The sequence below is a fragment of the Balaenoptera ricei genome, chromosome X (assembly GCF_028023285.1).
Source record: "Balaenoptera ricei isolate mBalRic1 chromosome X, mBalRic1.hap2, whole genome shotgun sequence".
Taxonomy (NCBI): Eukaryota; Metazoa; Chordata; class Mammalia; order Artiodactyla; family Balaenopteridae; genus Balaenoptera; species Balaenoptera ricei.
The window spans coordinates 97,816,650-97,842,354 of record NC_082660.1 but is presented as its reverse complement, the minus strand read 5'-3'; the positions used below and the strand labels follow the sequence as shown (position 1 = coordinate 97,842,354).

At 43.9% G+C, this 25,705-nt stretch overlaps 1 protein-coding gene across 2 annotated transcripts in view; it reads left to right on the top strand.

The window, feature by feature from the left end:
- The window catches only part of COL4A6 (collagen type IV alpha 6 chain), a 291,413-nt gene that overhangs the window by 209,692 nt on the left and 56,016 nt on the right, over positions 1-25,705 (top strand). For both annotated transcript variants that reach the window (XM_059911605.1, XM_059911604.1), the window contains exons 4-8: positions 10,817-10,951; positions 12,140-12,184; positions 18,405-18,521; positions 21,224-21,292; positions 22,983-23,018. In XM_059911605.1, the coding sequence (XP_059767588.1) occupies positions 10,817-10,951; positions 12,140-12,184; positions 18,405-18,521; positions 21,224-21,292; positions 22,983-23,018 (402 nt within the window). The remainder of the gene's footprint in view (positions 1-10,816; positions 10,952-12,139; positions 12,185-18,404; positions 18,522-21,223; positions 21,293-22,982; positions 23,019-25,705) is intronic.

Sequence of the window (25,705 nt, the reverse complement as noted above, 5' to 3'; positions counted from 1 at the left end):
AAGGAGCAGTAACTGGTCACTCCCTGTTACCTTCCACTCCCAAAACTTGAGGGCTTCTCACCAGAGACTTGGGGAAGCCAACGCTGATCCAGAAGCAATCAGCTCACACCAGCTCAGTATTGGACCAAAGGTTGTGCGGTATATCAATGATGGGTAATTTATTATGTCAGAGAAAAATGCCACAAGTATCCCTTTTCTAATGGAGTAGGTACACTACAGCAAAAATTGCTGTAAAGTGAATTTCTGGCAACACCTGTTTCACTTTGATTTTTTAATTATAAAACCATGGCTATGTTTTGCTAGAAAAAAGAAAAGAAAAAAAGATTGGCTCCAGGTTGTAATTAAATCATGTGTTTTAAAATAAACCACGTATTTTTATTTTTATTTATTTATTTATTTTTATTGGAGTATAATTGCTTTACAATGGTGTGTTAGTTTCTGCTTTATAACAAAGTGAATCAGCTATACATATACATATGTACCCATATCTCTTCCCTCTTGCGTCTCCCTCCCTCCCACCCTCCCTATCCCACCCCTCTATTCAGGTGGTCACAAAGCACCGAGCTGATCTCCCTGTGCTATGCGACTGCTTCCCACTAGCTATCAGTTTTACATTTGGGAGTGTGTATATGTCCATGCCACTCTCTCAGTTTGTCCAAGCTTATCCTTCTCCCTCCCCATGTCCTCAAGTCCATTCTCTAGTAGGTCTGAGTCTTTATTCCCGTCCTGCCCCTAGGTTCTTCATGACCATTTTTTTTTTTTTTTTAGATTCCACATATACTTGTTAGCATACGGTATTTGTTTTTCTCTTTCTGACTTACTTCACTCTGCAGGACAGACTCTAGGTCCATCCACCTCACTACAAACAACTCAATTTCATTTCTTTTTATGGCTGAGTAATATTCCATTGTATATAGGTGCCACATCTTCTTTATCCATTCATCTGTCGATGGACACTTAGGTTGCTTCCATGTCCTGGCTATTGTAAATAGAACTGCAATGAACATTGTAAACCACATATTTTTAAACTACAATAATAGGATAAGAGGGTAGGTCCACATCCTTTCTAAACTATAATGACAACCCTGTGCTGGACCGTCAATTTGCTCCTACCTTTCACAGCTTTACATTCTGCTCCTTGTTTCATTCAATTTTTTTGTCTACTGAAATCTCCTCCTCATGAGCCTGTATTTATTTAAGAGCTTACTGCCCTATGAGCCCAGCAAACAGGGGTTCTTGAAAACTGGGAGTTTGGTTAACTAGGGTTTTATTTCCCCCAAAGCAAAGCTTAGTCCATGGAGTGAACCCTCAGCCCCTTTTCACATACATTGTCTCAACTGATGCTCAAAGCAATTCAGGAAATAGGTAGGGCAAGTAATATCCCCATTTTGCTGATGAGAAAACTAAGGCCAAGAGATGAACTGGCTTTCTCAAGATCACAGAGTTAGAAAGTGAGGGCAGGAAATAGAAACTTAATCCTATGATTCTGCTTTAAATAGGTGAATTTTCTGTTTACTAGAAGTCTTTCTTAAGAGACTTGTGCCATCAAATCATACACAAGTTGCCCTTCAAATTCTAAGAAGGAAAACAAAATTATGGTAAGTTAAGTATTTCAAATTTTTCCAACATGTGTATTAGTTTTAGGTTAAATTCATCCTAAGTAGATAGAGCTGCATTTATTTTCTCATGCAGTCTGGAAACTCAGCACACACTTTATAGTACAGTGGGGCTCTTTGTACAGTCTGCATGTATATTTGAAGGGCTATGGGGACTCATTCAACCATTTGCAATGGTTACAGAGGTGTTTGGTTGTTCTGTTTTTATTTTTGTGGCCAACTATTGGTCATATTTCCAGTTTCATTTGATTTGGGGTTCTTGACCATCCCAATTATACTATTATCACAAAAGAAAAGATTTTTCTGGTTTCTGATGTAGTTTTAGGAACATGTTATAGAGAAAAGGGAGACCTGAAAATTCTTCATCAACTTATTTGCCTCTATCTAGCAGACATCTCTGCTTCATCCTATTTTAACAATTATTAGCATTCCCCAAGGGCAAGGGAAAATACGACACGTTTAAAGACAAAATTACCAATTTCTGCTCACCACGATGATCTTCAAATTAGTACACTGTACCTGTATTCCCCCTTCCACCCCTAATTGAATATGCTAGCATTAGGGGCTCGTAGCACATCAGAATTTGTCTACGAGAACCTAGTAAACTGTCCATTGCCCACAGACCAATCAATAAGGCCACTTTAATTGTGGAACAAGAAGGAATATTCCATCTTTTTAAGGTCTAGGACGTGCTATCCCTTGAAGTGCCTTTTATGACTTAATTGATTAATTCTGTTTAAGCGAGTTTCTATTAAATAGTACCTGTTCCAGTGAAAAGATTGGGAAAATTGAGATAAATTGTTCCAGTATCAATGAAAATGAAAATATTTTCTGCCCAGAGTAGCTCTCACTGCCCCTCTTCAAGTGGGTTTGTGTTTCTATTGATACTTTCAGAGCATTATTCATTGCAGAGAGGCAATATAAGCTTGGTAGAAGAAGCCGAGGATTTGGTATCACCAAAATTGGCTTCACCAGTTGCTTACTGTGTGAATTCAAGCAAATTCCTTACCCTGTCTATATTTCAGTTTCCTCATCTGCAAGATGCAGCTAATACCCACCTGTTAGGACTGTTTAGAGGATTAAAGGAGACAGGTTAAATGAGACGGCACTTAGTATGTGTTTGGTGAAAAGAAGGTTATTATTATGTTTTAGAAGAGAAATGTGAATAAACAGGTAGAAGGGAGGGCTGCAAAGCCTTGGCTAGCAAGAGTTAAACGTTAGCACTCTGGGAGGTGTCTTTCCAAAAATTTCAACATGCTGACAACAGCCAATGGGATGGGTGTGTGTGTCTTTGCAAACAAAACATGTAGATGCATGTCTTCATGCCTGGGCTGGCTGCTTCAAACACTGATTATAGCTTAAGAACTAGAAAATAAATGTGTTTTCATTTGGGTGTTGAGGGCAAGACTCTGATACTGCTTCTCAGCTATGGCAGACACTGAGAATTTCGGGGGTTCATTCTTTGGTAGACACCAATCACCTATTTTTTTTTTCTTTTTGGAAGATGGGAAGGGTCACTGGCTGTGCTGGCAAATTGTAGATTATGCTAACATTATCAAGCTGAACCAGGGCTTCCTGGGCCACCAAATGGATCTGTATATCTGTATAATATGAGTCTTTATCTGCCGACTTTAGACCTATTCTTCACCTGCCGGTGTTCTTTCTCCCTTATTTACTTCTGCAGACAGCGCTAGCCCATTAGTGCTGTTACTAGGAGAGTGGATTGTAGGGCTGTACGGACGGCTGTTTCCGCTTGTCGCAGTAGAAGGAGCCCAGAGTTGATGGGGAGGCCCTGATACTCACTCTGCCACTGACCAGCTGTGTGAAATTAGCAAGCCTCATTGGCTAACCACTTTGTAGCTTGGTGCCCTCCACCTACTTCACAGGTGTATTGTGATGCTCCAAAAGAATGGTGAAAGAAATAGTGTTCTGAAGTTTCTTAAGTAATCTGCCCTTGGGGGGGTATCATCGTTAGTTTCCTTCTTACCACATATTTCACGGCTAGGGAGAGATCCCAGCTACTTAGGCCAGAATCTGTTAAGTTCTTACACCCCCTCCGCCCTGGCCTCATAGCTGAGATGGGAACTCCAGCTGAAAAGTAGGGACAAATTGTAGAATTCAAGCCACCTGGTCCCTAGGCTGGAGGTCAGGGATTTCTGCTCCCCTTTTCCCAAAGGCCACAAGGGATTTTTCGGGATGGCAGCAAAGTCTTTTAATCTCATTTTGCCCCTAATGAGACTTGGAAGTGGCCTTCTCAAGGATTCCCATGTGCATATTTAATTCTATATTTTCATTCATTCCACAATTGTGCTTTTTCCACACAATTACGTTTTGAGGGTCTACTGCACACCAGACACTGCATCTCTCAGAGATACCAGGGCAAACGAAGTCAATTGAGCTCCCTGCCCTCTCAGACTTTCCAGTCTAGTGACAGAAACAGGTGCTGAACATCTCCCAAGATGGTCCGAAGGTATCTTAATCCCCACCTCTCCAGAGGTGAACTCCTCATCTTCCTCCCCTAAGCTTCCTCATGTCAGTGAAGAGATCCACTCGGTCGCCCAATCAAGAGACTTGGGAGTCCTCCTTCACACCTCCCTGTCTTACCCACCAATTGCAATCTAGCATCAAGTTCTATCATTTTTAGCCTCTGAAATATCTCTTAAATCCATCTTGTCCCTGTCTTCACTGCCATGAACCTAGTTCAGGTCACCATTATTTCTCTCCCAGAGATCACAACCTCCTCACTGGGTTCCCCGTCTCTGGTCTTGCTGCCCCATCCACCCCCTTCCACTTGTGATGTGTCCAGAGGTGATACTGTATGAACTTGAGTTAGTCCCTTTCCCTTTCTGGGCTTCAGCTTCTCCACCCTGAACTGGATGATTGCCTAAGTCTGGTGCAGCTCTCTTTTCTGTTGTTCCGTGATCAGATGTTTCTTGCTCGTACTCTAGTGCAGCCATCCAGACTTCCAAAGAAGATATTGATACACCTGGCCCTCTGGCTTCTTGGTGTGTGTATTCATTCATTCATTTCTCCATTCAGCAAACATTTACTGAGCACCCACTGTGTATGAGGCACTGTAGTTAGCACAAGTGATTCAGTGGGAAGTAAGACACAGGTCCTGTCTTCAATGAGTTCAATCTCTTGGTGGGGGGGGGGGGTATGAACACAAATAGGCAATCAAGCCCAATCTGTGGAGGGGGGTAATCATGAAAGTTTCCCTGGAAGAGCTGATATCTTGGTTGGAGCCTGAATGATAAATAGGAGCTAGCCAGGAGAACAAAGGCATGTACAAAGGCCCTGAGGCAGCATGCTGGGAGAGACTAAAGCTAGACTGGAGAATGGCAGACCAATTGGGAGGCTGTGGCAACACTCTAGGGGAGAGACGAGGAAGTCCTAAACTAAGGCCATGGAGGCAGAGAAAAATGGACAGGTTTCAGTTATATTTTCAAGGTGGAATTGACAGTCCTTGCTGGTGAATTGGATGTAGAAGATGAGGGAAAGAGAGAGGTCATGGAGGACCCTTGGGTTTCTGGCTTTATCAGCTTTGTAGATGGACTGCTATTTACAGAGTTAGTTCCATTAACTCAGGAGGAAGGATCTGGTTTGGGGAATGAGGCTGGGGAAGAGATGATGGGTTCGGCTTTAGTCTTGTTGAGTTTGAGTTGGCATATCCAGGTGGAGAGGTCTGGTAAGCCATTGGCTATAAGGATCTGGCACACTGAGAAGAGGAATCTGGTCTGGAGGTTCAGACTGGGGAGTCATTAGCTTGTAAATGAGGTCCCTTTGAGGAGAATGAGCACACCCTGAAGAGCTGAGTGCCCAAGAGATCCAGGACATCAGTGCTAAGAGGGGAAATACTCTCCCAGATGTGGAGTGCCCATTCATTCCTGGGCACACATCTCTGCCCCAAAGAGAGTTTCACAATGTTGTCTGTGCATTGCCCACTTATACTTAAGAGAAGGAGCATTAAGTACCCAATTATAACTTCTCCATTTTACCATAAACATGCCTTAAAGAAGAGAGGAAACAGATACGTTCATGCTATCTACCAGGTGTGTTACATTCACTGACTCAAATGCTCCCAATAACCCTACACTAGAGCTATTATTTCTTGGAGCCCTTAGAATCTCAGAGTGGTTAAGTCACTTGCCCAAGGTCACATAGCTATTAAATGGCACTAAGATCTGACTCCAGGTCTGTCCTACTCCAGAGCCTGCACCATGATACCACCTAACAGCACTCCACCACCTCCTGCAGTATAGCCAGATCCTTAAGAAAGCCTGTGCACACCGCTTTTCCCTTCTGTGCTTCATAAATATCATTTGCATCCCCTAGCTTAACACTTTGCTCTCCATTAAAATACAGATCCCCTGGGGAGAAGTAAAGCGCTAAGTTGTTGTCAGTCATTTATGCCTCAGTGGGAATGAATTTCAGATTCTTCCTTAAGAACAAATTTTAATTTTATGGGAGAAGGACACTGGAACCTTTAGGGAGCGATAAAAAGGCAGAAATGGGCTTTGTAATGAAAAGTCATTCCCCCCTTAGTTTCATAGTTCTACTTGGTTGGAGGCATGTGCTGTTAAGGTTCTTAGATGCTATTTCTGCATATGTATACTACTTTATATGCCGGCCCATTTCTGGGTCAGCTACCCCAGTTATCTGGGGCTGGGACTTGGGTGTGGTCTGATCGAAGGTGAAATTAAACTACACACTGGGGACTTCCCTGGTGGCGCAGTGGTTGAGAACCTGCCTGCCAATGCAGGGGACACGGGTTTGAGCCCTGGTCCAGGAAGATCCCGCATGCCACGGAGCAACTAAGCCCGTGCGCCACAACTACTGAGCCTGTGCTCTAGAGCCCGCGAGCCACAACTACTGAGCCCGCGTGCGGCAACTACTGAAGCCTGCGCACCTAGAGCCCATGCTGCGCAACAAGAGAAGCCACCGCGGTGAGAAGCCCGCGCATCGCAATGAAGAGTAGCCCCCACTTGCCGCAACTAGAGAAAGCTTGCGCGCAGCAATGAAGACCCAACGCAGCCAAAATAAATAAATAAATAAATATATATATATATAAAGCCAATGTTGTCCCAAGCATTATCTAAAAAAAAACCACTACATGCTGACCTCAACCCACTGTGATCAGCAGGAGGCAGCCAGCCTGGGCCTTAGGCTCAAGTCCCAGCTCACTCTCTTGAGAATTAGACCCTGATGTGCATATTTAAAATACCGAGCAGATGGAGGCAGGAGAGCTTGTTGGAAAGACTTGGAGGAGTCCCTTCTGCCCTGTCTGGGTCTATTTGCCAAAATAAATGACATGTATCAGGGCAGGGCATTGGTCCAAGTGCATTGAAATTCTGCTAGCGGTCCAAACAGTGATGATGTTTCAGATTGGTTCTGTGAAATGATCAGTTAGGAAGAGAGAAATGATGTGTGAGCATCTGGCTACTGCAGCCTACTGATGGGGACAGTCCCAGGGGCGGGTCTGGGGTGAGGGGGGGGGCAGCCTCAAGGACCCCCCAGGACATCTGCCACTGGCAAACAGGGAGAGAGCCACACACTGGCAACGGGTGGTCTAGTTTGAGTCCCACGCTGTTCCTCACTAGCTACGTGACCTAAACAAGTCCTTCCCATTCTCTCTGCCTCCTTTTTCCCCCTGTGTATAAAATAGAGCCTGGATGGAACGGTCCCTAAGGGCCCTTCTTGCTCCAACATTCCGTGACTTCTCTGACACTGGTTTGATTTCCTTTTCTCTGTAGTGGGAGAGAGGGAGAGGCCCACCCACCCACCTGCTTATCTGTAGCCGCTATGTTCTCACACTGCCCTCTGCTGGCCATTGTGAAAAGTGCCACCGATGGCTTCTTCGGAGGAAAACAAGCGAACAAACCCAAAAAAGCACTTCATCATTGATTTAGTATTAAGCGTCAGCAGTACACTGGGCATGGTGACAGAAAGCCTATGCATTGGAGACGAGGGAAAAGATCATACAGCTATACGCACAGAGTAAGCATAGCTAGAGATGGCTGACAGAACAGCCCAAGAAAGAAATGTCCCTCTCATATTTTTTCTTTGCCATCTTCGTCTGTTCATGGTGCTCTGTGCCACTGTATGAAAGAAAGGACCTCAGTGGATAGGAAGCCTCCTTGTCTCGTATCCTAGGACTGCAGGCTCCAGAAGGGCCTGGCACCACACTAAAGAGGAAGTTCTGGGCCAGCAGCACCTCAGAGGCCTTAAGACATCCCACAGGCCCTGCTTCCGTCTGAGAGGTTTCTAGCCGGGACCAGCCCAGAAGTACACCTTCCTCCAAGGGGTACCATTTCAAATGCCCCTTTGGAAAAAGAATTCGAATTCAAAGAATCCATGAGCTCTTTCAGAGACTCACTTTAAGCTCTCTGACTGGAATGGAGGAGTCATGTGTGTGCCTATGGTAAATTCAGCCTGCCCTCCCAGCCAAGAGAAAGGGAGCAGGCCATGGAAGCCTGCCTTTTCTGGATGGAATCAGATTTCCTGTTAAATCCAGCCCGAGAATTGCCTCACTCCTATGTCTCTTTGCTTATTCTTGCTGAGTGTGCACTCACAAAGGCAAGAGACCAGGGCTGGAGTGTGCCAGCCCATATGCCCACACCAAGCGCTGCTCGGGCTCTAGTGATGTGAGCAAGATGGGAACTGGGCCACGCCACAGTCTGCCCTCTCAGTAGCTGTTCAATGGTTTATCATGCTCTCACCTCCCCTCCCTTGATGCGTGAAAGCTTTGGGCAGGGCTCAGATTTCGGTCAAGCATTCAGTGCCCTGACTGCATCTCCTTTGCTGGTAATAACATGGTCTCGGCAAACCTATCGTGCCTCTCATCCTCCCACCAACCAGTCCTTTCCTCCCCCAACAGCTGGTTCTTCTCTGTCTCCCTTGTTCCAGCCTCAGGCAGGCTGCCCTGGCCTCATGCTCACACACACACACACACACACACACACACACACACGTGCGCGCGCGCATGCGCGGGTTCTCCCGAACACTTGTTGATGAGTTTCAGCCCTGAAACACTGCCTTCCTCCCATCCCTCCTGTGTCCCTAAACCTCTAAGGGTTCCCTATTTCCTGCCACATCAAGTCTTCAACTTCCCTGCCTTGCTTTCCAGGCCTACTTCAGCTGGGGCCCACTCAGCCTTTCCAGTGTGGCCCGTGACTCCCCTGAGCCGTGGACAGAATGTAAGCATTCCGCAAACCCTCCACGGCCAACCCTGCCTTTGTGTTCCCGCAGCACTTCTGCTCCATTCCGGACTTGAACTGTTTGCAATGGTTTTGTGTACGTTAGTCTTGAAAGCTAGGCCCACCTTTTAGACTTCTTTGTTAATCCTCTACCACAACCCAGCACTATTTTTTTAAGTGTTGTTCTTTTACTTTTTAGTTGTGTGTGTGTGTATATACAGTGAACATTTATTTTTATTTATTTATTTTTGGCTGTGTTGGGTCTTCGTTTCTGTGCGAGGGCTTTCTCTAGTCGCGGCAAGCGGGGGGCCACTCTTCATCGCGGTGCGCGGGCCTCTCACTATCGTGGCCTCTCTTGTTGCGGAGCACAAGCTCCAGACGCGCAGGCTCAGTAGTTGTGGCTCACGGGCCCAGTTGCTCCACGGCATGTGGGATCTTCCCAGACCAGGGCTCGAACCCGTGTCCCCTGCATTGGCAGGCAGGTTCTCAACCACTGCACCACCAGGGAAGCCCCACAGCGAACATTTAGAAGAGTAATAAATAAGAGAATCATTGTAAACAGAAGTCCAACCAACAGGAGGTAAGAGCATAAAAAGTAAAAGTTAACCTCCCACCCCATCATTCCCAGAAATAAGCCTGTTAAGCATTCTGCAGCCTAGCACCCTCTGTAGGTTGCGTGTTAGGGGTCCGGAAAGTTTGATTGGTGGGTGGCACCCGCAGAGAATTGCATCTCCTTGGGAAGAGCATCTTTTACTTCTTTGCAAGAGTCCCAGGTCTTCGTGGGCCTGATTGACAGTGGAAATTTTAGTCCAAAGGCCCCGCATAACTGGCAGCCACTTGCGTCTCCAGTACGTGACTCTAACCACTGCATAAAGCATCTGTCCTCTTCTCAGCCCTTTCAAAAGTAAATCTTGAAGGTGAATATTAAAGGGCATGTTTAATGGACTTTTCTCAGAGTTTTGCACAGGTTTGTAGGAAATTGCGGACAGTCGGTAAAAGGGGCTAAGGGGCAGAGAGGGAAGTGTTTATGAAAATAGGCTTTCTACCTGATACGGTGTTGTGTTCTCTGAGAGTTAATGCACATTACTAATGGTTTTCATTTTTCTGCCAAGAAAATTCAGTCCCTACTGGGATTTGTTCTAAACAGACTAGCCGGCCTCTGTTGCACCCACTGGGGTTAATTCTCTATCTCGGTCAGCTTGAAAATGTCAGCCTGAACTCTCAGACTTAATTGTTACAGACACTTTATCACCAGGGCATTCAAAATCCTCAGGCTGCTCCCTCTTGCTATCATAATTGATACCTAATGGATATTCTCAGGCTTCTTGGATTTTACACATTCAACACTGTACAGATGGCGGGGAGCGCGGGGGCGGGGAGGAGTAAAGGGAAGAAGAGAGACATAGAGAGGGAGCAAATAAATACTGCGTGTGTGTTCGCTGTGAGCGTCTGTTTCTAGCTGTAGTGCTGGGGTTCTGGGAACTGCCGTCAAAGATAAGCTGACAGGTTGGTTGGTCAACCGTGGGTTTCTGGGTTCTCCTCCCTCTGGCCCACTGAGGCAGTGTTCTCCAGGCACAGCCATTTCCGGACTTCACTGCAAGCATGCGGTTGGCCATTTGGACATGGGTTCGAAAACGTCCTGATGCTCTCCAGAGTTCTGCTCTTTCACTCTTTGGACAACCTGACGGATGGCCTAGCATTAACTAGGAAGAGGACAATATTATCCAGCCTGAATAACTAATCTCCTAAGAAGTACAAAGTTGAAGGATCTTGGTGCACATGAATCTTATTAAATGTGCTTATAAAATATGCTCTATCCAAATAAGCTTAGCAGCCCCTAAAATAGCCTGTTCTGATCCGTGTCTGGAACTTTGGCATGCTTCAGAGGTCTCTAAGCCAAAATTATTTAGTGAAGTGACGACAGTGTTCTTTGTGCATGGGAAAATGGGAAGCGGGGATGGTAAGTCCTCTGTTGCCTAATCGTACTCCTTCTGTCCATCTTAGGGGCGACCAGGACCAATTGGAATTCAAGGTCCAGTGGGTCCTCAAGGATTTCCTGGCCCTAGTGGTTTATCAGGGTTGAAAGGAGAAAGGGGCTCCCCAGGACCTCTGGGACCGTATGGACCAAAAGGAGATAAGGTAAGAACACCAAAGCTTGATTTTTCCTTTGACTCATGGGCTGTGAGTGTGAAGGTAAAAGGTTCTAAATCTCAGTTCTGTTTATTTATGGAAAGAATACTAATCCCAAATACCTTGGTGCCAGGCTACATACTTTAATAAGAGACAGGCTGGGTGTTGTGCTGCTACAGCCCATTTTTGGAGAGATCCCCATAGCCAGCAAGTCAGAAAGTGCATGTATAAGCTATTTGCTAGACAAGTGGGCTGACCGTGGTGGGAAGTCATGTGGATTTGAACTGGGCATGGGTCAGAAGGCCAATCAACAGGGCAGCAAAGGAATCCAAGCAAGGGGAACGGGATGCAAGGGGTCAGAATGCTTGGAAACCAGCTGGGCCACAAATATAGGGAAAGAGATGCAAGGAAGATTGGTCATGTCATGGTGACTGGCTGACTGAGGTTAGCAGTTCAGTTTATGTTATCTGCCGATCTTAATCACCTCCTATTCACCCCATTGGTGAGGGAGGGATTCCTACTCTAGGGTCCTGGGGATGGCCAAAGACATGACACCTGACACTGGACAGAAGAGATCAACAACAGGTTTATTAGTCACATACACTCACAGCACGGGGGAGGAGGACACCACACCCCATGCAGGGCCACACAGGGCTTGCGCTGTGGAACAGAATGAGCCAGAAGGGGCTGTGAGAAGCAGACTTTTGTCATGTCAACAGGGTGAGTGCCCCTTGATTCTCGAGGGAGGATATGACTGGCTTGTTTGAATAATTCAGTGGGCCAGCAGAGGACGGAAACCCACTACTCAGGAATAAGCAGGAACTGCACCTGGTCTATTTAATAAGAAAGGTCGTTTGCCCAAGAGACCTTATCTTCAGAAGCAGAGTGGAGAAGGGAACTTTTGCTTAGGCCATTTGAGGCCCTCCCAGTTTTCCCAGATGTCACGGCAGCATGTAATATTGAGCCTTATTTTTAGGTCTTACACCACATTGTCTAAGACAAGAACTGTCCGAGACTTTAGATAGAGGCTAGTGATTGCTTGGAAGTGGAATAGGGAGCAAGGCGATGCAATGTGGGGAGGGAGGTACAAAATACTTCTTAACGACTTAGGTCATGAATCACATGAACAAACCCACTTCATCTAATGGAGATCAGTTATAGCATCTCTTACATTCCTCTCCCTACTCCTTTTTTTAGGGTCCCATGGGAGTTCCTGGCTTTCTTGGCATCAATGGGATTCCGGTGAGTGTGTTCATAGAAGCATTTTTGAAATTTATTTTAATGAAGTGCAGTTGATTTACAATGTTCTGTTAGTTTCTGGTGTACAGCAAAGTGATTCAGTTATACATATATATACATTTTTTTCATATTCTTTTCCATGATGGTTTATCACAGGATACTGAATATAGTTCCCTGTGCTATACAGTAGGACCTTGTTGTTTATCCATTGCATAGAGGCATTTTTAATACAACCTCTAGGTTCTGCCTCATAGCTCAAGCACTTTGGCCTTAACAACACCCTGTCTCAGGCACACATGCTCAGGGTCAAGTGTTGAGATGTGCGTGGTAAGGCTTAAAGGGCAGTGCTCACCCACAGTTTCCTTGGGATTCAGTTACGGGCAGAGCTAAACCATGTGGTTGGGGGATGCAGAGACATGTGCAGGCATAAAAGACCATCAGTATCTTAGACAGAATGAGTTAGGTCTTATGGCTTGAGGGGAGCTTTCATTGGGGATGCGGGACTGGTGTGAAGACAGTGCCACATTAGAGCACATACATCCTCATTATAAGAAAATTAAGAGGGTACATGAAATTAGATAGAAAAATACTTAGTGATACCTTAATACATTTAATTTCAATAATTTCTTCTCTTCAGCCTTATTTCAGAATGAATTTCCCTTTAGTTGTTTTTTTTTTGACTCTTAAATACAATTTTTAAAGGTTGCTTTCTATTTACAGTTATTACAGCACATTGGCTATATTCCCTGTGCTGAACAATACATCCTTGAGCCTGTCTTACACCCAATAGTTTGTACCTCCCACTCCCCCATCCCCTATAGTGCCCCTCCCTTCCCCCACCGGTAGCCACTAGTTTGTTCTCTATATCTGTGAGTCTGCTTCTTTTTTGGCATATTCACTAGTTTGTTGTATTTTTTAGATTCCACATATAATTGACATCGTACAGTATTTGTCTTTCTCTGTCTGACTTATTTCACTTAGCATAATACCCTCCAAGTCCATCCATGTTGCTTTAAATGGCAAAATTTCGGTCTTTTTTATGGCTGAGTGGTATTCCATTGTGGTATATATATACCACATCTTCTTTATCCATTCATCTGTTGATGGACACTTAGGTTGCTTCCATATCTTGGCAATTGTAAATAATGCTGCTATGAACATTGGGGTGCATGTAACTTTTTGAATTAGTGTTTTTGTTTTTTTCGGATATATACCCAGGAGTGGAATTGCTGGGTCATATGATAGTTCTATTTTTATTTTTTTGAGAAACCTCCATACCGTTTTCCACAGTGGCTGCACCAATTTACATTCCCACCAACAGTGTAGGAGGGTTCCCTTTTCTCTACATCCTCGTCAACATTTGTTATTTGTGTTCTTTTTGAGGATAGCCATTCTGATAGATGTGAGGTCATACCTCATTGTGGTTTTGATTTGCATCTCCTGATGATTAGTGATGTTGAGCATTTTTTCATGTGCCTGTTGGCCACCTGCATTTCTTCTTTGGAAAAATGTCTATTTAGTTCTTCTACCCATTTTTTAATTGGGTTGTTTGTTTTTTTGATATTGAGTTGTATGAGCTGTTTATATATGTTGGATATTAACCCCTTATCAGTCATATCATTTGCAAATATCTTCTCCCATTCATTAGGTTGTTTTTTTGCTTTGTTGATGGTTTTTACAAAGTGGCTACTCCTAAGGTCACTTGGAGACAGCCTCTTCCATTCATCCTGAGGAACTGGCTTTGCTGGAGATAAGTGGGGAGTCTGGAGCTTGCAGACATCTCCTTTTCCCATTTCATCCAGCCCAATCCCTTAGTTTCTCCATCTTCACCCAATATCCCTACTTATCCTGCCACTGGAGATTGCATGGTAACATTTCTCCAGCCTTTAAGATACAGTATTTGGAACTTACTGCTATCACTTTTTAGTTATATCCTTCAGCACTTCTCTATATATTTAATCTTTAGCCTGGACTGTGTTTGCCTCTAGCAGTGGTTTTCAACCTTAAGAGAAGAACCAACTCTTGTGTAGAAGCTCAGCATATATAGAACAGGAAAAAATGGAGCTCCTCCATTTGAGGGAAGTCCTACAGCATGCCTTTATCTTTCAAACAACCTCTAAGGGGTTCTTTTGAATCATATCAAAGCAGTTTGGTAAACTCTTGACTTAACAGCTTCTTGTGTTACACTACATAATCATCTAGTATCAGCTAAGGGGGTTCGAATTTCTTTGTGCCAATCTATAGGTATTTCTTGAGTACCCGCTATGTGCTAGCACTCTACTATGGGAATACAAAAAAGGCATATGGCTCTGCCCTCAAAGGTATTATCATCTGATTCACTTTATCCCCAGATCTCGTATACATTTGTGGATTTGGAGAATAGAAGGCTCACTTACCTTGTATTTGTTATACGTATCAACAAATCGGCCATCATATTTCTGCCTGTTATTCAACTGCAGAGTCTGCAAAATGCCCAGGAAGGGGCCAGTGGGGAAATAAGTGGATGGGGTTGGCCACCCTTTTATGCCATCCGCTGGCGTTTTCTCATGGCTGTGTTCTATGACCACGTCATCCAGAGTCTCCACTCAGAATGTGTATCTTGTGGGAACCAATGGGTGAGGGAAACTAGCAAACTGGAGGCCACCTCTTCCATTCATCCTGCGGAGCTGGCTTCACCAGAGATGAGTGGAGGATATGAAGCTTGCAACAGTACTATACCGTTCCTCCTGTAGTCTCTTTTTAATGGGGGCTGGAAGGAAATGAATCCTGTGAAGCAGAGGCTGATTCCGGTTCTGAGCTGGAACCCACCCCAGAGTCCAGCTGGACACTTCTGCCTCCAACTTGTGGCCAACAGAGCCAGAGGGCTTCTAGAAATTGACCACTTCTCTTTGAGGGCTTCGTTGCTTGGGAGAATGAGTCGCAGCTGTCCAGATTCCTCCAAATGAGTGCGCTGCTCCCAGTAGAAGTCCCCACTCCCTTGGCCCTTCGCTTGGCCCTTCCCTTGACCTAAGGTTGTACATTTTTTCTTTTGACTTTCAATCGCTTTAGCTTCAGGCTCCAAGCCTCACTTACTCTAAGAAATTATTATCCCCTGTTCCCTCCCTCTCTTCCAGCTATTCATGATGTATTAATGAGCACCTCCTGTTGACAGCTTACGTCTCCTTTCCATCTCTATTCTTCCAGGAGTCTTTGGTGTCTGTCCCACACACTCTAGCTCCTTATTACATATGGTGCATGGTATTTATTGACTGTCTTGTATGATAGCCTTATCTAGCTCCTTGAAAGCACAGAGTCTGTCTTCTGCTCCCCTCAGAGGCCTCAGAGACCCCAGGGCTAAATTCAGCATAGAGTAGGAACTCCAGAAATATTGGGGGGACTAACTCCAACCTCTAGTGCCTATAGAAGCAGCAGTTCTCAGACTGGCAAGACTCCCTCAGACAGAGGAAAACACAGATACCCTCGGCCCAGCCAGACTAATTATTTTGCCCAACTTTCAGCAGCACTTTATTAAGCCATTTGGCTAAAACCAACAGCTTCCCCAAAACACATCTTACTAAACTGGATCACTGCACAAATCTGGTTTCCCCTCTTAATATTGGCGGACTGCTCACATCTGCGTCACTGGTTTTGGTCCCAGAACTCCATTTTTGCTGTCATGTAGACACTTTCCACATGAATGAGCAAGAGCATCCAAGTCTGTGCACTGAGGGGCACGGCCACCAGTTGAGAGTGAACAAACAAGCAGTCATCAAGATATTCAACATTAAAACAACGTGGACGAGGGGCGGTAGGGCTGTGGCTTTTAACGATATCACAGCTGTGAGTTGGGCTGTTGGCACCCACAAGAAATGTAGGTTGAGCCAATGTTTTCAGTTCAAATAAGTTGGAAGCAGAAGTTTTCAAGTTATCCTTTGCAATTTATGTTTAGTTTTTCCCATGGAGTCAATCTCAAACATTTCCCCGCCTAGAGACTCATAAATGAACACACCAGGTTTATATCTTCAAAGTGACCACGTACCACTCACCAAATGGAAACTTTTCCTTTGCACTCTGGGTTCTGAGGAACATTGCTTTTCTGGAATACAGCAGATCCACCTATTCTGTGTGTTCAATCCCCTGTGATTATATAGAACCATGGTTTTCTCCCTCAAAGAGCTGCATTCCCTTGGAGAGCTGGCACACACATATGTAAAGTCATTATCTCTACCCAGAAAGGGCAGAACCAACGTCCCAGGACTAAGGAAGATCCCTAGCACTGAGCCAGCCTGTTGTCTTGTCTTAACGCATCTCTGTTACCCAGTTGAGAGATAATCCCTAGCAAACTTGGCCGGGACATTTAAAAATGGTGATTAGGATCCCAGGAAGAAATAGACACTCCACCTGAAGGGGTCGACTAAATAGAGTTAAGTGAAGGGTTTATTTAAAGGATGCAAGCAGGGTTAAGGGAAACAGCGGTGCAGGGTGAAGCAACCAGCACAAAGCTGTTACCACCCCTAGTCCCAAAGGGGAAAGGAGGAATGGTAATACTGGAACCCTGTAAGACCTGGAACCATGGAATAACAGTTGCCCAGTCGGAGCTAAGATTATAGAGAAATGTGGCCATTGCCAGAAATATAGCCAAGGAGGGAGGGCATGGGAGAAATAAACAATCTGTGCTCGTCCTTCTCATGCTCTCCCATCTCCTGCTTGTGCCTCCCAGTGACCAAATATAACTGGAAGACAGAGGGAAAGGGAGCCTAGACAATACCATCCGTGAAGGTCAGCCTCCCAAGGCACAGATCTAGGGAAGGTAGAGTGTAGATCTTCAGGGCAAACAGGAATAGCCATCTCATTTGGTAATAAAATGTTGATGACTCTAGTAAGCTGTCTCAGTTTCCCCAGTGCAACCAAAACTCCTCACCTGAGTCTGGAGAGGCATAGCTTATAACAGGTTTATTGCAAAGATATGTTTATTGACCACTTCTCTGGACTCTGCATTCCATGAGTCCAGCAGTCTAGACTCATACTCTTGCATTAACAGGTCATCTATCTCCTACAACTATAATAGCAATGAAAATGAAACAGAATTCTATGGAGCATTCTCACAATAAGCATTTGACAAAAGGTTGTTTCCTCTAATAATTTGAAAAGTTGATTTTTGAACACATGGCACGTTTCCCTCAAATCATTAAATATATACACATATATATTATATACATATATATTATACATATATGTATATATATTTTAAAGCCAAATATATATTTTATATATATTTTAAAGCCAAATAAAATATATGTATATACATGTATATATATATGTGTATGTGTGTGTGTGTGTGTGTGTGTGTGTGTGTATATATATATATTTGGCTTTTAAAAGTGTGTATGGGAGGGTGGGAGTCTACCTTTTATTGACCCATCTAGATTTTTGGTCTTTCAGGTCATCTCTTTGTTCCATACCCAACACACAACCTGCTTTTGATAGATTGAAAAAGATATATTTCCTACAAAGAGGTAGATTCTATGCACCAAGGAAGCACAGAATTATTGAATTCAGACACCAACTGTATGTGAATGATTACTGATTCCCCAGCAAAACAACTGCCTCAGTAATGAGTATGAAGAAGAGAAGATACAGTTCCCTGACTGAAGCAATAGCATGACGTGAGATAATGACAAAATAAGGTTCAAAGTGTGGTTCTTCCTTGACTTGTTTGTTTTTGACCAAGCAGCATTCAGGAGAGGTGGTGCTATGGAAACTCCTGCTCTTGACCAAAATCCAGCCTCATTTCCCATGCAGAGCTTCCCATACAGAAAGCCGTGCCAGGCTACCCAGGTTTCAGTCTGTTCTGAGGAATTTCCAAGGCCTGGCATGATTCCCTGTTGGTAGCAGTCCAGCTGCCTGGCAGCTAAGCCCCATCTTAGTACATCTTAGTACATCTTTGTACTGAAGGAAGGTGAAGTTGCAGCAACCCGTGTAGCCCATCTCTTCGTGTTTGATCCCTTTGGTTTCAGCTTGGATCCTATTAAAGCATCGATCTTTTGGGGAGGGGTAACACCGAGCTGTCATCAGCCACCTACACCTGAGTATAATGAACAGCGATGGCAACAGAGGTGATGGGGCAAAGGGAGTGGACAAGGAGCCAGAGTTTGACAGCATCCTTGACTTCTCTCACTGTGGAGCTTGTCAGAGTAGCTGAGAGTCCTGTGACTGACTTGATCCCTTCTTTCTCTTTGAACAGGGCCACCCTGGACAGCCAGGGCCCAGAGGCCCACCTGGCCTGGATGGCTGTAATGGAACTCAAGGAGCTGTTGGATTTCCAGGCCCCGATGGCTATCCCGGGCTTCTCGGACCACCCGTATGCTGCCAGATCTTTGTACATTATTTCAAATGGCTTTGCTTGCCTCCCAGTGTGCCCTATCTTCTGCTTCTCTGGAGAGCTCGTTAAGTAGCCGAGGGGCAACCACTGCAGCCCCTTGTCCAATGCAGGAGTGTGTGCTTGCAGCACCACAACATTAAAAGTCTAAAGAAGAACACCAGTTGCAGGGAAGTGGACACATGCTACACTACTTAGGGTTTGGTTTTTTTTAATGATGCTTTTAGAGTTGGCAAGATTGTGAAAAAACTGTAGTAAATTTTAGAGCAAAGTACACACTTGGGCTATTTGACATTTTCCCACATTAGACGATATTGGGAGATGCAGTACTTGGAAGGCTTACATGGGATCATGGGAGCACTAACAGTGACCCAAAGGGCTTGGCAAGCTTGGTCTCTACTAGCGATTCTTAACCAGCGGTGATTTTGCCCCGCCCCTCACCCCCGGGGACATTTGACAGTTATTATTGACACTTTTTGGTCTTCATAACTGGGGGTGTGCTACTGGCACAGGATAGCCCCCCATCACAACATCAAGGAATCATCTGTCCCAAAGTATCAATAGTGAGAAATAGTTGAGAAATCCTGCTCTACACTGACGTAGTTTTCCCTCTTCCCACCCACTCCCCACATCACAACCCTCAGTTCTGGGATTGTTAAGACGTTTATTGGATCTTGGTGTCGTCACTTTTATTTCATTCCATTCATCCAGATAGAGCTCAAATATTTAGATCTAAAAGGTCTCTAAAAGATACCATGCCCTTGCAAGGCTGCTTTTATGAGTGGCTGGAAAGAGAAAAATAACACATTTCAAGCCCATTCTCAACCTCATTTGAAATAATCTAAGAGAATAAGGGTACTGATGTGATACATTTAGCTAGAAGTTGCACTATCTGTTAGATTCCATAGCTACGTGAATTAATTGGCGTTTTACTGGAAGAGCATTGCCTTCAGTGACCAAGTTGTGGGTGTGAGTGCATACGTGAGAAGGTGAGATGGACAAAGCACAAGCGCCAGATTGGCATAAGGACCTTCAGAACTAAGGACCAAACCAATATACAGCAGGGAGTGGGGGAGAAAGATGTATTACCAACATAATATGAGCTGTTTGAGTCACAAAGGCCATGGCAACAGGGGAGGAAAACAAATCACATCTGTGTTAAGACAATGGAGATCCAGCAAAGTAAGGAATCACTGCCCCCAAGAGGGAGAAAAGAAATCTTGAGGTAATAAACAGCCCCTGACAGCCAAAGGACCAGGGTAAAACCTAATCCTGTCCCTAAACCTCCCCTTAAGCCTAAATAGGAACTTGGGTGTGTATTTTACTAAGCTGAACCTTACTAACCCTGCTGAATACTGAATGGATATCCTTTGAATCTTCTTTGATGAAAGTAGTGGCCATGAGAATAAGGGGGAATAGGTAGTGTTAGGAAAGAAACTGCTTTGTGCTTCTGGAACCACATTGTACTTTTATTATACCTATGGACCTTGAACTCAGGAATCCATCATTCAATCAACGCTTCAGTCCCCAAAGCTTAGCCCTACCCCCAACACTAATCCCAACTTCTCCTTAGGTATAGGGATATTGATTTTCCCCAGGAGGCCAACATCTAGCAGATATTAGGCGGCATCTGCCACTGAGACATTAAAAAGTCTGGCTGACTGGATGGGTTGGGCATACTTTGAACTGTTTTCCATGTTAACAGTGAGACACACCAGCCTCTTAGACAGGTGTAGAAACTGAAGTTGTATGGTTGAAGCACAGGATGGAGATGGTTTTGTAGTTATATCTTAGACCAGGCGTCTGCAAACTGGCCCATGGGACCCTTGTCCCATGGCTTGTTTTTCCATTTTTAAAAGATTGTGAAGGGCTTCCCAGGTGGCGCAGTGGTTGAGAATCTGCCTGCCAGTGCAGGGGACATGGGTTCGAGCCCTGGTCTGGGAAGATCCCACATGCCGCGGAGCAACTAGGCCCGTGAGCCACAATTGCTGAGCCTGCGCGTCTGGAGCCTGTGCTCCGCAACAAGAGAGGCCGCGATAGTGAGAGGCCCGCGCACCGCGATGAAGAGTGGCCCCCACTTGCCGCAACTAGAGAAAGCCCTCACACAGAAACGAAGACCCAACACAGCCATAAATAAATAAATAAATAAATAAATAAATAAATAAATAAAATTAAAAAAAAATAAAAGATTGTGAAGAAAAACAGAAGAATATGAAACAGAGCACAGATATGGCCCACAAAGCCTATATTATTTACCATCTGGCTCTTTACAGAAAAAGTCCACTAACCTCTGTCCTAGACCTAGTCCCTGTCAGTGACGTGTACCTGTGAGATATGGAGCAGGTGAGCTATATAGGCTTATAAACGGCATGTGTATTATATGTGGATGTTCAGATTGGTACTCTGAATAGATTCAAAGTCTACTTTCTAATCCCTTTACAGACTTCTGACTTGGAGGCTGGGGGAGCAGGCATGCAGCTCTGAGACACAGCACAGTTCAGGGGATGTACTTTGCCCCCTTGGCATGGCCAACTCTGCCATAGAATAAGCCACATGGTTTCAGGCTCTTGCATTTCCATCCTCCATCTGATCAGATCATACTATTAACAATACTGTGTGTGTGTGTGTTTGTGTGTGTGTGTATGTGCGTGCATTTCTTCACAAAATTTTCTTATTTTACTCAGGGGCTTCCTGGTCAGAAAGGCTCTAAAGGTGAACCTATCCTTGCCCAAGGTAGTTTCAAAGGAATGAAGGTAAGAGCCTCTAAGGCAGACAGCTGAGTAGGCTATAAGCTGAGTTCCCCAGGATGGAGCCCCACATCCAATGAAAACATTTCCAGAACTAGCATCTGCGTCTCTATTTAAGGCGCAGACCAAGCTGGATTTAAAAAGAATCCAGAGCTTTTTGTGGTGGAAACATTGACAGTAATGTTTGCACCCATACTGTCAAAAAGATTTGCTTTGTAAGATCTAGGCCAAAAATAGGAGACAGATCAGCAAACAAACAATTTGCATGGGTGTCATTTTCCTTGACAAGCCGAGACATTTCCTGGAGGCAGATACCTTTTGTCTACTACAGAATCTTTGATGTCTGCATACCTTGGTTTGAAGCCATGTATGTCTCTGCCCATCTTAACATGGCCACCAGCCCAGGATCATGGCTCCGCCCTTTTCTGTACCTGCATACCAGCCATCACCCTCGCTGGGCCCCTGGCTATCTACAAAAGTTGCCCATCAACTCTGCAGCTGGCTGGAAACTTTCATCTCTTCCTGGAATTGACAAGAACCTTTTGTATTCTTGTGGCTGTATTCTTGGTGTATGCTGCCTGGTATCCTGTGGGCCTTCAGTAAACTCTGGTGCCAAATGACTGACCCTAATCCCTTGCAGAGTGGGAAGGGAGCCCATCATTTCCCTGGGAGCAGACAGGAATCTATGTGTGCAACATCTGAGGGGAAGATGCACCCAAGCTCACTCAGCTGAAGATGGCACCTTTCTGTCTTCCACCCATGCACAGAGCCAGAAATATTGGAAATCACTTTGGAAGGCAGTGATGGGTGTGGGTAGCTGAGAACTGAAGAAGGTACAGGGTTTGGGTTCTTGGCTATAGAAGCCATAGCTGAAGATGGAATGTTAGACTTGGAAAGGACCTCATGATTGTCAGATTCATGTTGCTCATTTTACAGATAGAAAAACTGAGGTAGCCTGAGGCTATGTGACTTGCTCACAGGCACAAGCCAGCTTCCCAAAGAGCTAAAACCCAGGCAGCGCTCTTCCCAGGTTGCAGAGAGCTGATTTTTCACTGTAAGCCAAGCGGGGTAAGACTAGCAGGTGTCAAAATGTGACCATTGTTGTAACAAACATTGATTAAATGGTTTTGCCAAAAACCAAAGAGACCCTGGACCCAGCGGAACACAGCAATTTCCACAAGATGGTTATATTACAGATTCATACGGTGACTTAAGATGCTGCAAAGTAATTAAAACGTAATCAGAGACTATATGCTTTATTGATTCTCCCTTGAAATGTCTGATTTGCATTGTATACATATGGGCACAGATTCTCTGGGAATGAAGGCACACCGGAAGGTAGCTTTGCTTTCCTCCAAAAAGAGCAGGAAAATCACCAGCCCCCAGAAGCAGTTTCTAATTGATAAGTTCCTAGCAAAGGTGAAAATTAATTAATCCAAGTAAAATATGAATTCCTGTTCAACCAAGGCTATAATATTTCTCTTCTAGAGTCTAGATTTTTCTTAGGAAAAAAAAAAAAGTAGATGGTTGAATCTGTCCAATTCATGCATTATTTAAAACACAAGACCTTGACAGAGGAGGCCCAAGCTTCAGTGATGCGTTTTTATGCCTATTGCATCTTAGGTCAGTTATCTGTGAAATACCACAAGCTTAATGTATTCATCTCTTCAATGTCCTGCCTTTGTCTGTTTCTCAGGGGGAGCCTGGGCTGCCCGGACTGGTTGGAATCACTGTAAGTTGTTACCTATGTGTTGAGCTCCCAATGTTTGTCTAGTCAACAGTACCAATGACCCCTTTTCATTCCTCTCTACGGTGTTCGAAGGTCTTTGTAGACCTTCTCAAGGACAATCCAGAGAGGTAAAGTAGAATAGATCACTCTACTGACATTTTCCAAATGATAAAGTACTGAGAGGATGGACTGTCTACCTCCAGTGACATGGCAGGCTGGCTTTCAGACCTCTCGGCCAGGGACCTGCATCCTCCCTGGGATGTATTAGGAAAGAATTTTGCCTGTCATTTGGCAAGCATTTATTAAGTGTTTTCTGTGTGTTCAGAGTACTGTGGGTAAAATAAAAGAAGCAAAACACTCTTCTTTAAAAGGTATTCCATGTAGAAAAAATTTTTAGGGACTCAATAAGAGTGAGTCCATGAAAGGCCATGAGTTGTATTAATAAGAGCTTTGTTTTTCCTTGACTTTCCACATTGTCATCATTTTCCTTTGAAGTGGCTTCAGCAAGGCCCCTTCTCTCCTCCTCTTTTCCTGTATCACGGTTCCTTCCTTTCTTCTTCCATTCCAGAACAGATACTGAGCAGAACAGATACTGAGCAAAGGGCTAGGAGTGATCCCTGAGACAATTCAGACACGGTCTCTGCACACACACACCTCCCACCCCAAGATGTGAAAAACTAGTCGGAATGTGGCGTAAGGACTCCACCGACAGCATCAAGAAAGAGATGCTGTCCACCTAAGGCTACATCATGAGAAACTTTATATCTAAGAGAACGTAGCCTCTGAAAAGTGTGGGTGACATTTAGGCTGGCTGGCAATGGGAGGAAGCTTTCTAAACAGAGAGACTAGTGTGAGCAAGCACACATGTAAACAGAGATGAGTGAGGACCAAGGGCGTAGAGGTCTCCTAGAGTGAAACAGCATTGGCTTAGATGGTGTGTTAACTAAATCTGTAGAATAACATCCAGTGTATTTGCTGCATAACTTCTCTTAGAGATGCCTTTCCCTGCCCCCAGAAGCACAGTGTTTGTCTGCATATACAGACATGATAAATAAACCACTTAGATTTGGGGAGGGGGGTGGTTCCTGGCTGGATAAGAGATTTGTGATCAGTAAGGAGACCACAGGTTATTAGTTATTGTCAGAGCAATGTTCTACTCTCATACACTCCTGGGGAACCTTTGAACCCCTACTTTCTCTTCGTCCTGTCTAAGTCTCAACTTCACTTAGCCTCTCCATCCCTTACCTAAGCACATATCACCTTATTGCTGCTCCCCAACTTTAACAGGGCCATGCATTTTCCCATACCATCTTTCTCTTCAGATTTCGTTCTCTTGCTTTTAATATTGGCATTATTCATTTCAAAGTATCTTCTAGTTTCCCTTCGGATTTTTTCTTTGAGCCATGGAGACTTGTGGTGTTTAATTTCCCCAAATTTGTGACTTTCCAGATATCTTTATATTATTGATTTCTAGTTTGATTTTATTGCAGTTAGAGAGCATATTCTGGATGATTTCAATGCTTTTAAATTTGTTAAGTTTTATTTTATGTCCCAACCTACGGAACTATCTTGGTGAATGTTCCATATGTACTTGAAGAGACTATGTATTCAGCTGCTTGGGGCAGGTATAGTGATCTAAAGAATATCCATTAGGTCAAGGTAGTTGATAATGTGGTTTGGATCTTCTTTGTCCTCACTGATATTTTTGTTTAGTTTTTCTATTAATTACTGAGGGAGGGATGTTAAAATCTCCATCTAGAATCGTGAATTTATCTATTTCTCCTTACAGTTCCATTAGTCTTTGCTTCATGTATTTTGAAGCTCTGCTAATAGGTGCATACACATCTAAGATATATATATATATATATATATATATATATATATATATATATATATATGTCTTCTTGATGAATTGAACTATTTTACTGTTACAAAATGCCCCCTCTTTATCTCTAGTAATACTCTTTGTCTCAAAGTTTACTTTATCTGATATTAATATAACTTTTTTCTTTTTTAAGTTTTTGGTTTTTTCATCACTTTAATATGAAAATTTTCAAATAGAGAGCAAAGTTGAAGAAAGTTTTCAGTGAACACCTGTACCATGAATACTTTATTCTACTTGCTTTACCACACTTCCATCCATCAAGCCATCTTATTTTTGATGCATTTCAAAGTTAATTGCAGACAATAGTACTCTTACCCCTAAATACTACAGCATGCCTACCATTAGCTACACTTCAAATTTTGTTTACAATTTTTCTTTTTATGTAAAATTTACATATAATGACATACACAAATCTTAAATGTGCATTTGCTGCTTTTTGACAAATGCACACTTCTGTGTAACTCAAACTCTCTTAAGGTGCAGACCATTCCCATCACCTCAGAAAGTTCCCTCCTGCTCCTTCCCGCTGCACATCACAGACAATCACTGTTCTGATTTTTTTCTATCATAGATAAGTGTTCTCTATTCTAGAACTTCATACAAAGAGAATAATACAATATGTAGCCTTCGGGGTCTGGCTTCCTTCACTTAGAACAGTACTTTTGAGGTTCATCCTCATTGTTTCATATATCAATAATTTGTTACTTTTTATTGTTGAGTATTATTCTACATATAGATGTATCAGTTTTTTTAAATCAATCCTAGTATCAGTGGACACCTGAGATATTTCCAATTCTTTTTAATT